The following is a 13,851-nucleotide window of genomic DNA, read 5'->3' on the forward strand; positions in this document are numbered from 1 at the left end:
TGAACCTCAGGTACACAAAACTGGCAATACAGTATCTACCCTGTCAACACACTTCATCACAGGGTTGGAGAAGGCAGAGATATGTTCATTTCCATGCAAAGGCTTGTTTCAGAGATTATTTTTATGCTCTGTTTGGTTTATTTTTTCTTACAAGCTGTGTTGAAACTGATAGGTCAAACAAACACTGTGGCATTTGGCTGTAAACATGTTTCCAAACAAAAAATAGACAAAATCAAGGCTTCTTGTGAATTGTGGCTCTCTGAATGGAGAAGTTTTGGCTAGAAATTGCCATAGTAGGAGTCTTTTGTGGTAGGTCAGTCAGAGACAATGGAAGTGGTACAGCTGGAAGAACATACACAAAATAGTGAAAAAAATCAAACCTAACATTCTCCAGATTAATACTGATGTATGCTCTTGAATGAGTCAAAGGAAAAAGAAATTACTGTTTTGGGGTCATAGATGAGATACTGGTATTATAAATAACAAGGCTGTGCTTAGGTGATTCCCCACATTTTAAATGCTTATGCAAAACTCTTCAGGATGAGAGAGTTATTTTTGCTGATCCCAAACATTCTGGTTTAGCTGTTGACCCTTCTGAGTTATCTCCATAGCATTCACACCAAGCCAGCTGGGCTGGTTAGTTGAGCACTAACAAAATGTAAATATTTACTGCCTAACAAATCTAACATCTCTCATTTTGGTAGAGTCCCATGATTGATTATAGCTCTGCCTTTCATTCCACAAATATATTTACATCAGTTATACAAATACATTTATCAATTCTTAATATTCTTTGAGAAGGAAGTAAACATCTTGCCCTCCTTTCATTACATTTTAGTTTGTGCAGCTCTACTTGCTGTTAAAAGATTGCTGGATTTTCCCTGTTCCCAGTTTTATGTCACCAAAGCATTGCTGGCATTCTTTATTTCAGGTCTACAACTTATTTAAGAGCACTTGCTTCCTGAGAATGCCTGGATGCTTTTTTATCCCATGGTTTGCTGGTTTTGGCTGTGGTGGAGTTAATTTTCTTCAAAGTTAACCCTGACACATGATGGAGCCCTGCTGTTCTGGGAATGGTTGAACACCTGTTTGCCCATGGAAAGTGGTGAATGATTCCTTGTTTTGCTTTGCTTGTGTATGCAGACTCTTCTTTACCTATTAACTGTATCTCAACCCATGTGTTTTCTCACTCTTAACCTTTTGATTCTCTCCCCTGTTCTACCATAGGGAAGTAAGCGAGCCAATTTCACTGCAATTGAAAATAATTTTTTCTTTTACTGTAGCAGTTCAGCTCCCTGCAGTCTGGGAATTATACTGGATTCTTACTAACCAAAGTGCAGGCTGATTTTCCAGTGATGCTTGTCCTCTTAGTGCTATCCAGGCAACTGAGGTGCTTAACAAACTGGACATACAATAATATTTTTTTTATCATTTAAGTCTGATGTGGAAACACTGTTTTGTGAGACATACTGTTTGATAGTACTCCAAAATGTTTAGGGGGCACTTCTCTGTAACAAGTAAACTTGAAACCATAGATTCCATTTTTACTACATGTCTGATACACAGAATGTATGTATTTGATAAATGTATGTGTACCTATAATGCACAGCCCACACATGCCACGTTAAACTGTATGTAGTGTGTAATGTGCAAGCACATTAGGACATACATTTAGCCATTCAAAGAAGTAAAATGTTCTCCACATTCTTCATTAATAGATTTTCTAGATATTTAGGCTTAGTGTATGGTTCTTAAGTGGCAGACACTCTCTTACCAAATGTAATGAATTGATTATTTTTAAGTTTTTATACATGCCAAGTATTTGTCGAAGCAAGTATCAGCTGTTCTCTGATGTTGTGCATGCTTACACTACTGAACCCTGCTTATTCTCTGTGTGTCCTTATTGATTAACAAATAAATGATCCATTGTTTTGTCTCCTAATGCTCTGCATAAACCACCCTTACCACTTTCCAGGTGGCCTGTTGATGTGGAATAATTTCTAGGTGCTTTCCAAGGAAATTCTATTGAGTAATTAATTGTAAACAGTCTTCGCGTTGTTTGTTTACTGTCCTGATTCCTGTAAGTAACAATGTCCTTCTCTTGCCCTGACTGGAGAAAGGTGTATCACAGGTGGGAAGGAAGAGGAAAACAAGGAGACTGTTCCTGTAACTGGCACTGACTTCTGATTCTGGTAATCTCAGATCAAATTCCAGTTACTACTAAGCCTTCAGCTGTGACTTTAACCAAATCCTTTCGTTCACTGCAGGTCTCTCAGAGAACGTACTCTTTTAGGATGGGCACTGACTCTTATTTTGTGCCTTGGAAACAGGGCCGAGATTTTCCTGAGCTAGCTTGCATCCTCCTTCGACGAAAAGAAAAAAAAAAAAAAAAAGAAAAGAAAAAAAAAGTTTCACTGAAATGCAAATGTTTCACTGAAACAGATAATTTCACGGTATTCCAGGTGTTGATCATGTCTAAGAAATTGTCAGCACAGCCTCCTGGGGGTCGTAATTGATGCGCCGGGGTGTAAGCCCAGTTGAGCATCCCTGGCACGCTCCGGGTACAGAGGCCAGATCCCGCTCCCTGCTCCCTTCTCTTGCTCCCTGCTCCCTTCTCCTGCTCCCTGCTCCTGCTCCCTTCTCCTGCTCCCTTCTGCTCCCTTCTCCCGCTCCCTTCTCCCGCTCCCGCTCCGCAGTGGATCGTGCCGTCCACACTAATCAGCGCCGGCTCCCGATGTTAAAGGCGCCGCCGCAGCGTTCCCTTTTCCCAGAGGTCGGGCCCGGTGTCCCTCCCGTCCCGGGGATTCTTCAGCTCGACGCGGTCTGACGGGGCAGCTCCGCCGCCCTTTGTGCTGCAGGCTGCTTTAACCCCTTCAGAGCTGCAGGAGATGTCTGTGGGGAATAATCCCAGCTGGTCCACATTATCTGGACAGAAGGAAATTGCAAGCAACTTTATCCCTAATTCTGCCAAAGAAATTTACTTGTCCGATTGCCTTTTCATCCACACGTTCCCCTGTTGCCCTGCATCCAGTTCTGACCTCCCTTCCTGCTCATCCCATATATCTTTCTAGCAGCCACAAAAAATCTTTGCTTGTGCTTCCTGTCCTTTTGTTTGGTTTAAGCAGCTATTATTCCCCTTGTTTGAATATAATTTCATTAGTGCAAACTTGTTGATCCAACCTAGGCAAGGCCCATATCTTCACCCTTGTACTCTTCAGCCTTTCCTCATTCCAATGACTTGCATCTCTGCTGTCCATCCATCTGCTTTAGCCTGACCCTGGCAATTCTTTCACTTCTCTGCCTTGATTTCACATGTAATTCACAGATGCAAACTGGCTTTTTATATTCATATATCACTGCTTTTGAAAGATTATGCTGAGAGTGTAGAGAGCTTTCCTTTGTTAAAATTGTTAGTTAAAGCCTATTATGAAGTCATGGTGCAGTAAAACCTACAAATAAAGTCCTTTCTCTTAAGCATGACTATTATATAGATAATGCAGTACTGTTTGCAAAATATGCTCTTTAATTAGGGGCCCTTCTTCTGCTAGAGCTGTCTTCACATCTTGTATTTTCCATCTCCCTGAATCATCCTCTTGTTGAGCCCCTATTATACATACCCAGGGCAAGACTTGCTGGATGATACAATCTCTGATTTTCCAAGTACTTTCACATATGCCAAGAAAAATTTACCTGCTGAATGATTACAGAACTTGAATTCTGGGTGGAAACCATCAGTGAAGAATTTCGACTTGGTTATGATCTGATTCACTCAGAATTTGAAGCTCTTACATAATATGCTGAAATGATGAACTTTGAGCTTTTGGACATTTCATGCCATGGATTTTCTAACATGCAGCGAATAAAACCATAGAATAAACTAATATGACAAGGTCTCATTTAGGTCAACTACTGTGCACTAAATGGTCAACTTCAAAGCTAGAAGGTCCTTGTATATATATCTTCTGAAGATCTCCAAGAATGATATTACTCAATATCTCTTGGCACTTTTCAGTACTGATTCACCCTCATAGGAAGAACAACTTTTTCCTTGAAGGTAGCTGAAATTTTCATTGGTGCAACCTGAATGTTGTCACTTGTCCTTTTTTCTGTGCCTATAGTGATGAACCTAGATGTCACTTCTGTGGAGGAGCTGCTTCATCTTTTCTGAATTGTCATTCCAGTCATCTCTGAAATTAGCAAGCAATCCCATCATTTCCTTCCTAATGAATTTTCCCTATTTACAAATATCCAGAGTTATACTGTCAAAACCTCCCCAATTCCCCAATTCATATAGTACTGACAGACAGACAGATTGATAAATAGTTGTCATATAATTAAGTTTTACTAGCAGGCAACTTTGCTCAAAGCTTGAAAGTAAACTGAGTTATTATCTAAGGGCCTTGCTGAGAGATTGATGCTGCACTCTCATGGGCCAGTTTAAAATTCAGTTGCTTGCAGAGGAGTCCTGCCATATCCCTTTTCCATCACTGGCCACTTGTTCCAGTCCCCCACCTGGACCCACTGGCTGATCTGAGTGGGACTCTCCTGTGTCAGCATGGAATGGAGGCATCTCAAGTTGTTTGTACAACTGATGGACTCAGAGCTCTGTTTCCTTTTTGTGGGCCTGGGTGATAGTATCTCTGTGACAGTTTATCCTTATGTGCAGCAGTGGTAATAACAGGAACCAATATCAGTAATGCACTGTGAGATATTCAGATAAAGTTGGCAAGGAAATGGGAAGTGTTAGTATTTATATGGAAACGATTTCTTCTACAGTCTTTACAGACATATGGGAAGACCCAGTCAGTTTATAATCTAAGAGTGATTTAAAAACTTGTATAAATAGCAGGATGTTATAATTGCATTGATTGGGTTATGAATAATACTAATTTTAGTATGTAATACTAATAACACTAAATTGTATACTAAATTGTAAGGTACCAAAATAGACATACAATTAATCCAGTATGAGTCTAATATTAAAAAAAAAAAGCATAAATCTATGCTCCTATATCTGTAGGTAGATGCATAGGTATCAATGTTTGCTATTACTGAAAAGCCAAAAATGACTGCTTTTCCAATATTTACAATGCTGATTTTCTTACTTTTATTGAGATTTACCATGTCTTGTTCTTAGTCTACTTTTCTAGAAATAAAACTTACTTTACAGAGTCTGTCTGTGCGTGTGTATCACTATCCCTTTGAAACCTCTGGAAGAGTTATCTTTTACCAAAATTAGGGTATCAAGGTCTCAAAGATAATTTGTTGATTTGATAATTTTCTTAAAATAATGTTCTGATAACTTGATAATTATCCCTTTGATAATTATCTGAAAGAGACGTTTTCTCTGTTATCTCAGAGAAAAAGTTCCTTTAAATTTAACTAAAACTGGCTACCAAGAAAAAAGGTTCAAAGGATGGGAAGGTTTCAAAGTGAAACCCATCAAAGATCCTGCACAAGAGAAAGGTCTTGTAAGTGCTCCAGCAGACTCAATTAGAGTTCTTGGACCTGGAACAACTGCACAAAACAAATCTTTGAGAAATTTGTTGTTGTTCCATCTATAGAACTTGGTGGTTCCAATGCTCACATGAAAACAAAAAGGTGATGACTTTTTCTTTATTTAAAGTAAAACATTTCCAGCCTGCAGAATTCTGGAGAAATGCTTGACAAAGCTTGATCTGTAAAGTTTTGAAAAAAAGAAGATAATTTAAAACAACCACAGTGTCCTCTTACAAAGAGTTGCTGGTTTTCAGGAGTTTTTACTCAAATTGTAGTTGCGATACCAATGCCTTCTATGAGGCTTTTTTTTTTTTTTTTCCTTTTTTTTTTAAATGTAATTTCAGGAAACTTTGCTACTTCTGGGAAAAATCCTGCAAACATTTTTTTCAAAAGATGGGAAAAGTTAAATAGGGCAGAAAAGCAATGATGACCTACTGTTTGACCACTCTAATATGGTGGGGTTTTTCATTTTCCTGTGGTGACTCTGCCACAGCTATGGTCCTGTAGTAGGGAAGAATTAACAGAACAAATTACTGTGATGTTTGAGATGGCACAGCAGGAGGGTCCCCAGCTGTGGCAGTTATTGTTCATCCTTCCCAACACTCAGCAAACTAATGGGACTGGGATGATTCAGGGTAAGTTACTCCAGTACAAAACTGGGCAGTTAATTTGCCCTGGGATTTCAATCTGGTTGTGCTGTGAGCCAGATCTAGAACACTCATCCAGTTGTGGGTGGTAGCTCTCTACAAAGACAAAATGCTTTAAACATCTTGACCTAGGTCTGTCAGAACTCATTTTACCTTTGCCTAAGACTGGTACCACATAAGAATTCTTTAATTATCTACAAAACTTGTGACTGAAGAATCATTCCAACCCACAGGTCAGTTTCATGACTCATGATTACCTAAAGCATTTACAGAAAGTACCATGTCATCCTGTCCCCTTAAATTATCCTCTCCCAGTGCCTTTGCTATGGGACTAAATCAGTACTATGTAATCATGTTTCAGATTTTTCCAGTCTTTTACTTTCCCTTCCTACTATGATCTATACACATGAATTCGCATGACCCGGTTTACTGTCACCAAATCACTGTCATTATAATTGAGAGGACTAGAAAAATGTGCTTTTCTGCGGTAACCCCCCCCACCCCCACAAAAAAAAAAAAAAACAAAAACAAAAAAACAAACCAAACAAAAACCAAAACCAAAACAAACCAACCAAAAATCCCTCTTTCATCTTTAAAGGTCATCCCTGGATTAGAAGCGCAGGGAGCAGGATGTGGATATACAGAGCTGCCTGTCTTCCCTCTCTGGAGCTGCCAGTCTGTCCCCTTCTGCCAGGGCAAATCTTCTCTGTTTAAGAGCACAGCTGCTCCACAGGCTGGCTGTTCAATCGACAATGATCTCTAGTTTCAAGTGTGACAGCACCGACCTGCTCGATCTCCATTCAGCTGCAGGTGGGGGCAGCGGAAGAGAAAGGGAGGGAGGGAGAGGGAGGACACTGCAACCTACGTGAATAATTGATAGTGCAAGGAAAGGAGAGCAGCTGGGTTCCGTCTCCATCTGCTCACCAGCTGGGGATGAGAGATCCTTGCTCAGGTAGGGGATGAAGAGCTTAGCTGCTTTTATTCTTGTCTTGCTTGCAATGCCAATTAAAAATATTTTGCATCTAGAAGGAACGGGAGCAAAGATAGGTGGGGGAGGGTTGATCCAGATCTTCTCTGCTGCTTGCATGGCGTTGTGTAATGGATGGAGTTTGGGGCAGTTTCAGCCTCATCAGGGAAAGTGTATGTGCTTTTTAAAAGACATTGTGCTATTCTGCATTGTGTAGTGAAGCAGTTGCAGAGAGAGAAAGGGAGAGTGGAGGTGGGGACAGCGGATGTCTGTGTAGGAAATGAAACAAACTAAAGGGATGGAGGGGCATAAGAGAGGGTCTGTCCAGACTCAAAGGAATCCCACCCTGATAATGTCAGTCCTGGACATAAAATGAGGAGTTCAAGTGCGCTGCGGGAGGTGCTGTCTGTGCACACCCGGTGCTATATTTAGAAGCTGCGTGCATAGATCTGTGGAAACAGCTGATGTGAAAACATGTGTGTTTCTGTCTGTGAATGCAGCTATGAGTTTGTGTAATATTGAATAAAACTTTAAAAAAATACAGGTTTTGTCCTGAAGAGTTTACCCTTGAAGAATATCCTGCTGTGTTTATGTTGGTACTGCGCAGCTTCCGTGGAGCTGCTGATGTTCTTACAATGACTCAATTAACAGAATTGCAGGGACCAGTTTCTGTGTTACAGCTAATACAGACTTTTCCTATGTGAGCAAGATAAAATGCTAATGAAATGAAACACATGAAAAAAAATCTGCTAACAAAAGCTGGGAAAATACATAGGAAAAGGTATAGACACCAATTACTGTAATACATGTATTAACATGTCTACAAGGATACCTGAAAGAACAAAAACTTATATGCCAGTCCCTAAAACACACAATAACTATAAAATGCATAATGATCCATGCAAGTATAGACACATAAAGGGATTAAAATTTGAGACTGTAAGTACATTGAATTAGTCATATAAGAACACAAATATCAATAGGAGCTGAATCTACTTACTACAACTGAAGGCTTATGATAGGTAATATTTTTGCATCAGCAGGATAAATAGTAACAATCATTAGTTTTGATTGTAAGTTTAGGAACAGAAAGGCATCCTGTGATTTGCTTACATGTGCTTTATTCATATTGCTATTGCTAAAGGAGGCTAATTAGAACAGTAATTAGAGTGTTTAATAATTGTTTGCTGTTTTGCTAATGCATGTTGAGGACTTTGTAGACAACTGGAGTTGCACAGAAGGTTAGGTAAAGCTGTGAGACAGTTAAATGAAAGCTGAGCTCAGTGAACAAAGTTGGCTCTTGTCTGTAGTGGCAAGCTGCCGAAGAACAAGAATGGCAGAAAGACCTGAGCCTCTCTGTATGCTTTGCTTTCACCATGGCCAGGCTCGATAGTGCTGCTGCTAATGACCCTGAGATGGGGGAAGGCAGTAGTTACTGCTGGCAGCCCTCTCTAACAGCAAAAAATAATGTCTCTTCCTCCTTCCTAGATGCAGCAGAAATGGCAAGCTTGGCTCTTTGCCTTGGTCCAGTCACATCTCTACTCAGAGATTCAGGTGAATGAGTAAGATGTGCAGAGCAGCTGGGCCCATTTGGGAGGCATTTGAATTGGAGTGAGGATGTATGAATCGGCTCAATCTCCAGCATCAGATCTTCTGGGGAATTACAGGAGGTAGAGAAGACAAAATGAGTCACCTGGGCTCCATGCAAGTTGCTAAAACCAGCAAGTGGACCCTTTCTTTGTCCATTCAAAGTTGGCACCTGTCTTGATTCCTTCCTCCTACAGTCTCTTTGCCCTTGAAAGAGAGAGACCCTTGAAGCCACCATAATAATTTTTATCCAGGTCTTTCAAGAGTAGAATTTATAGAAAGCATTCGGATGAAAATGCATTCATCCCCCAGACTTTGATGTAACTCCTTGCTCTCTGCATTTTTCTTTTTTCCCCATCTCTATCTGCTAGCTCGTATTTTCTGTTGCATATTGTTTGCATTCTATGTCTTCTTTTAGCTCTCTGGCAAATTCTGCCTCTTGTTCTGTGTTTCCTGACGTCCCTTTCATTAGTTAGAATAAATCTGGTGTGAGGCTGACACTTGGCATAAGGTTGTAGCTGCTGCTTTTATAGATCTTGATGTAAAGAGAAAACATGACATCATCCTGTGGAATGAAACTGAGAAGCACAGGAAAAAATATGTGTCCAGAAGAACTCAGTGTTCTCATTTAAACACAGGTATATGCATATTGCTGCTATAGCAGACCATGTTCTCATGCTCAGTTTTTTATCAGGAATGACAATCTGTTGATGAGTGAATGGAAATACATGTGGTTAAGGCATCTGTGACCCCTGAACATTTGAGCTTCCCTAGTTTACACATTGCATCAATGAGCTATTTCATAAGGAGTGCAGAGCCAAATCTCTGTGGTACTTGAGGTATGTCAGGTCCAAATGACAAGGATTTGGATTTAGTGGATTTAGTATCTTTCTAGCCTTCCCTTTAAAAGAATGGGAATTTGTGGAGAACTGCTTTGATGCTCACTTTCCTCTCTGCATACCGAGAGCCCGGAGACGCGATTTTGTTCCACAGAGGAGCTGAGTGAGTGAAGCCCCTGCGCTGTCCCTGTCTAGCGCTGTGCCCGTGTTACCCGCAGGAACAGCCCGGAGAGCAGCGGCCCCGGCGCGGCGGTCCCGCAGCTGCTCCATCCACAGCGGGGCTCCAGGGGGAACCGCTCTTCCAGCGGAGGAGGGGCCGAAACCATCACCCCATCCGCCCTTGTCTCCTCGTCCTCCATCCCTCCTCGTCCTCGCCCCGTCCTCTCCGGGGCCGCTGTCCGCCGGGCCCGGTCCCGGCCGTGCGGGTCCTGCCCTGTCTATCCGGTGAATCCCGGCCCGAGAGGAAGAGGAGGGGTGGGGGCGGGAGCCGCGGCTTCGCGGGGGGCCGGGAGGGAGCCTGAGCTCTGCTTCATGGCGAGGCCGGGGGAGAGCAGGCTCCCGAGGAGGGAACCCGGCAGCTGACTCAGCGCAGCAGTCCAGCATGTTTTCCCGGGAGCACGGCTTCCCTGCCGGAGCCAGCGGAGGGTAGGTACCGCCGCCGGGAGCGGTGCCGGCGGCCGCGGGGCCTGGGGCCCTGCCTCTCCCGGGCAGCGGCTGCCGGCGTTGGGATCGCAGTGCTGGAGCAGCAAAGAGCCCCGGCGGGCTGGCTGGAAGGGCGGAGAACCGGGAGGGGAAGGCGATGGCCGTGCCCAGCCCGGCAGGTTCGGCTCTGGCTGTGGGCCCGGCCCTCACTCCCTCCGTCCGTCCGTCCGTCCGTCCGTCCGTCCCGGCCCCGCTCCGGCCCCTGGTGCCCCTCTCCCTGAGGAGACACAGAGACGCTCGGCGGGCTTTCTCCTGCCGGCCTGGGAGCGGGGCACCTCTCCTATTGGGACTTCTCAGGGGGTGGGAGTGCGGCTTGGATGGCAGGATTCATTTCCCCCGGGAGTTTTCCTTTCTCCTGCCCCCAAGGAGAGCTGCCGGGGTTCTCCGGGCCCTCCCGGTTCCTGCCCGCCTCTTCGTGGGTGCACGGAGTCCTGCCCACGGGCTGCCACGGGTGGGAGCGGGCCCTCCACGGGAGCTGCCCACAGCCAGGCTCCTTGCTGCAAGTTAGAGTCTGCGGGCAGAAAGTTTGTGACCAGCTGAGAGCAAACCACCTGTCATCTGTAGTGGTTGCTTCCTTTTCCTAGTTCTGCTTCAGTAATTCCTTCTCTTGAGCTCCAGGAATCTATGTGTAAGCAAGTTTCAAAGCTGTGCAGGTGTTCTGAGCAGGGCTATTCGTGCCGTGTTTTCAGCTCCACCGAATAGCTAATGATGCTATTTGGTAAAGCAAATGCATCTCTCTAAGGTAGAAACAAGGGATGAAATGGCAGAAGTTGTTGCTCAGGGAAAGTGGTTGCCCAGAATTTTCTTTATGAGCATTTCAGGCCTGTTCTTGTCTCACATTACCTGAAGTTCTTCTGAATTGCCTATCCCTTTAATAAGGAATTTAAAAAACATATTAGTGTCTCCCTGCAAGAAACTCTTATCAGGCTGGGACGCCAGTTTTACTTTCTGTTGTTCTGTAGATAGCTACAAATCATGCTGTGGTGTTTCTCCTACTGGAAGGCTTCCAGATTAGCAGAAGTATTTACAACAGCTATACACCTGCTTCCCTGTGAACTTTCAGGAAAATAGTTTTCTGAGGATTTGAGACACTTGCCTTTTAGAGTGCAACAAATCCCCCTCTACTCTGGAATATTTATGAAAGGCTGTATGAAATTCTGTCCAATTTGTTTTTTTCCTGGAGCAAGTACATTGACTTGGTTATTGAACTGGCTCAGCAGCATCACATAGCCATGATTTTGAAAGCTGGGTAGAGAGATCCCATGACTGAAATAGCAAGACAGGAATACAAGGCATGAGCAGAGTTGTAGTGGCTTAGAGATCTTCAAAGGTTCTTCTTGTTCAGACTTGAGAGTGGAATTTATCAGTGGATCAGCAGTACCTATGTTTAGTTTGCCTGCTTGAAATTAATGCACTGGTTACTGTCACTAGCAAAATCCAGATTTAGCCTTCAGCATTTTCTAGGCCCTATGCTTCTTCCCCTTATTGCCATTTCCTAAGAATAAAGCTTCAGCAAGTATACATTTGCACATTCCTCTCCCAGTCTGCAGAATTGCTTTCCTTTTTCAGAAGGATGATGATCTTCTTTTCTGTGGTCAAAGAATTTGAAGTTCCAATTTGAAAAGAAGTATGTTCCCTTTTTGTAATACATTCTAGTGCTTTTCATTCCAGAAGTTCAAAGTTCCAGAAATTGAATGTGGACTTCAAAGCGATAATTATAATAGCCCCAAATTTTTGTGAATTTTATAAAAGATAACGTAAAATCTAAGGCATTCTCTTGGATTTTCAAAGGCCCATGGTGTATTCCTAATTTGGGATAATTACAGAATTGTGAACATTTACAAATGTACAGCGAGACTGATGATTTTGGTATCTTCTCCACTCATTTGGGCATTGGAACTGTACTAGGATTCAATGGTAAAGAACAGTTTCTGCCCAAAGTTTTCCAGTCAGTCTGAAGTGCTGAGCTGAATTAATGGTGAGAGGACTGGGGCAGGACTGGCCACACTGACCTCATGTGGGAGCTGCCAGATTTCCATGATGCAGGTATGTATTTAGCTCCTCTGATTGATTCAGCACTCACCTCAGTGATATGCCAAAGAAAACACTAGCATGCACCAAGGCCCCAGGACATCCAGTTGCACAAAAGGTTCTATTGTTACACTTTCTGAAAATGAGAATTTATCAAATTAAGCTCTTGCCTTTTTAGGGCTCACAGAACAGAAACTTCAGATTTTTAAGAGGCAGAGAAAATGTTTCATGTACTGCTTGGATGTAAATTTTGCTCATTCCCAAACATTCTTTAAGTAAATGAATAAGATGATAAATACAGCATGTATTAGTATAGTATAGTATTAATATTAATTTAAAATACATTTGCCATCAAACTATTTCAATATTTATTTGAGGTTGTCAAGACTAACTCCTACGTCTTCCCTCCCAGACATGTTATGGCATTAATTTCTGGATGCATTATACAGATGTCTCTCATTTGAATTTCAGAAGAAAATTGTGGGATGGAAGCATTGTGTTACTTTGTATAGATGAGCCTATATGCAAGTTAAATGATGCCATTGGGCCACTAAAATGAACTATGAATGGTCAGAGAACTGGTGGGCATTATGATTCTTGGAGCTTGTGACAGAGTAGTTTCAATATTACAGATATGTTGTACCTCCATAAAAGAGGGAATTTAGCCACTGCTTTCAAAGCAAGGGTCTGCATGACCTCTCTTTTAGCATGGAAGCAGCAGCAGCAGTCATGTATCTAATAGCTGCAGGACAGCAATTCTTAATTGCCTTTTAGGATTATTATATGCATTTTATGATGATTGTATGGCCAGTGACGAGTGGTGTCTCTAGGGCTCTGTCTTGGGGCTCCTCATCTTTAATATGTTTATCAATGACATAGGCAGTGGGGCTGAGTGCACCCTCAGCAGGTTTGCAGATGACACAGAGCTGAGGGATGTGGTTGACACAAGAGAAGAAGGGACCATCCAGAGAGACCTGGACAAGCTGGACTAGTGGTGGTCCCGTGAGAATCTTGTGAAGTTCAACAAGTCCATGTGCAATGTGCTGCACCTGGTTTGGGACAATCCCACACATGGACACAGACTGGGAGATGAACTCATTGAGAACAGCCCTGTGGAGAAGGAACTGGGGGTTCTGGTAGAGGAAAAGCTGGACATGAGCCTGCAGTGTGTAGGCTTACAGTGGGCTTACCGCCCAGAGAGCCAAATATGTGCTGGGTTGGGTCACGAGAGGAGCGGCCAGCAGGTTGAGAGGTGATTTTCCCTCTCTGCTCTGCTCTTGTGAGACCCCATGTGGAGTACTGCATCCAGCTCTGGTATCCCCAGCACAAGAGAGATGTGAACCTGCTAGAGTAGGTCTAGAGGAGGCCACAGAGATGTTCTGAGGGCTGGAGCTCCTCTCCTGCAAATGCAGGCTGAGAGAGCTGGGGTTGTTCAGCATGGAGAAAAGAATGACCGGGGGAGGGAGACATTATTGAAGCCATGTAATACTTAGAAGGGGCTTATTAGAAAGGGAGAGTGACTTTTTATAGGGCAGGTAGTGACAGGACGATGGGGAATGGTTTTAAACCAAAAGAGAGG

The 13,851-nt window shown here is 43.0% G+C and overlaps 1 protein-coding gene across 13 annotated transcripts in view; it reads left to right on the forward strand.

Annotated features, from left to right (window-relative positions):
* The first annotated feature begins 7,020 nt into the window (after positions 1–7,020).
* LOC130259742 (rap1 GTPase-activating protein 1-like) overlaps positions 7,021–13,851 on the forward strand; it is a 49,154-nt gene continuing 42,323 nt past the window's right edge. For 11 of the 13 annotated variants that reach the window (XM_056504383.1, XM_056504392.1, XM_056504425.1 and 8 more), the window contains exon 1: positions 8,220–10,184. In XM_056504383.1, coding sequence (XP_056360358.1) covers positions 10,141–10,184 — 44 coding nt within the window. In that variant the 5' untranslated portion in view covers positions 8,220–10,140. Of the gene's footprint in view, positions 7,099–8,219; positions 10,185–13,851 lie in introns of those variants that run through there. The other 2 variants (XM_056504453.1, XM_056504443.1) reach the window with 2 other exon arrangements.

This window comes from Oenanthe melanoleuca, chromosome 1, assembly GCF_029582105.1.
Source record: "Oenanthe melanoleuca isolate GR-GAL-2019-014 chromosome 1, OMel1.0, whole genome shotgun sequence".
NCBI classification, from domain to species: Eukaryota; Metazoa; Chordata; class Aves; order Passeriformes; family Muscicapidae; genus Oenanthe; species Oenanthe melanoleuca.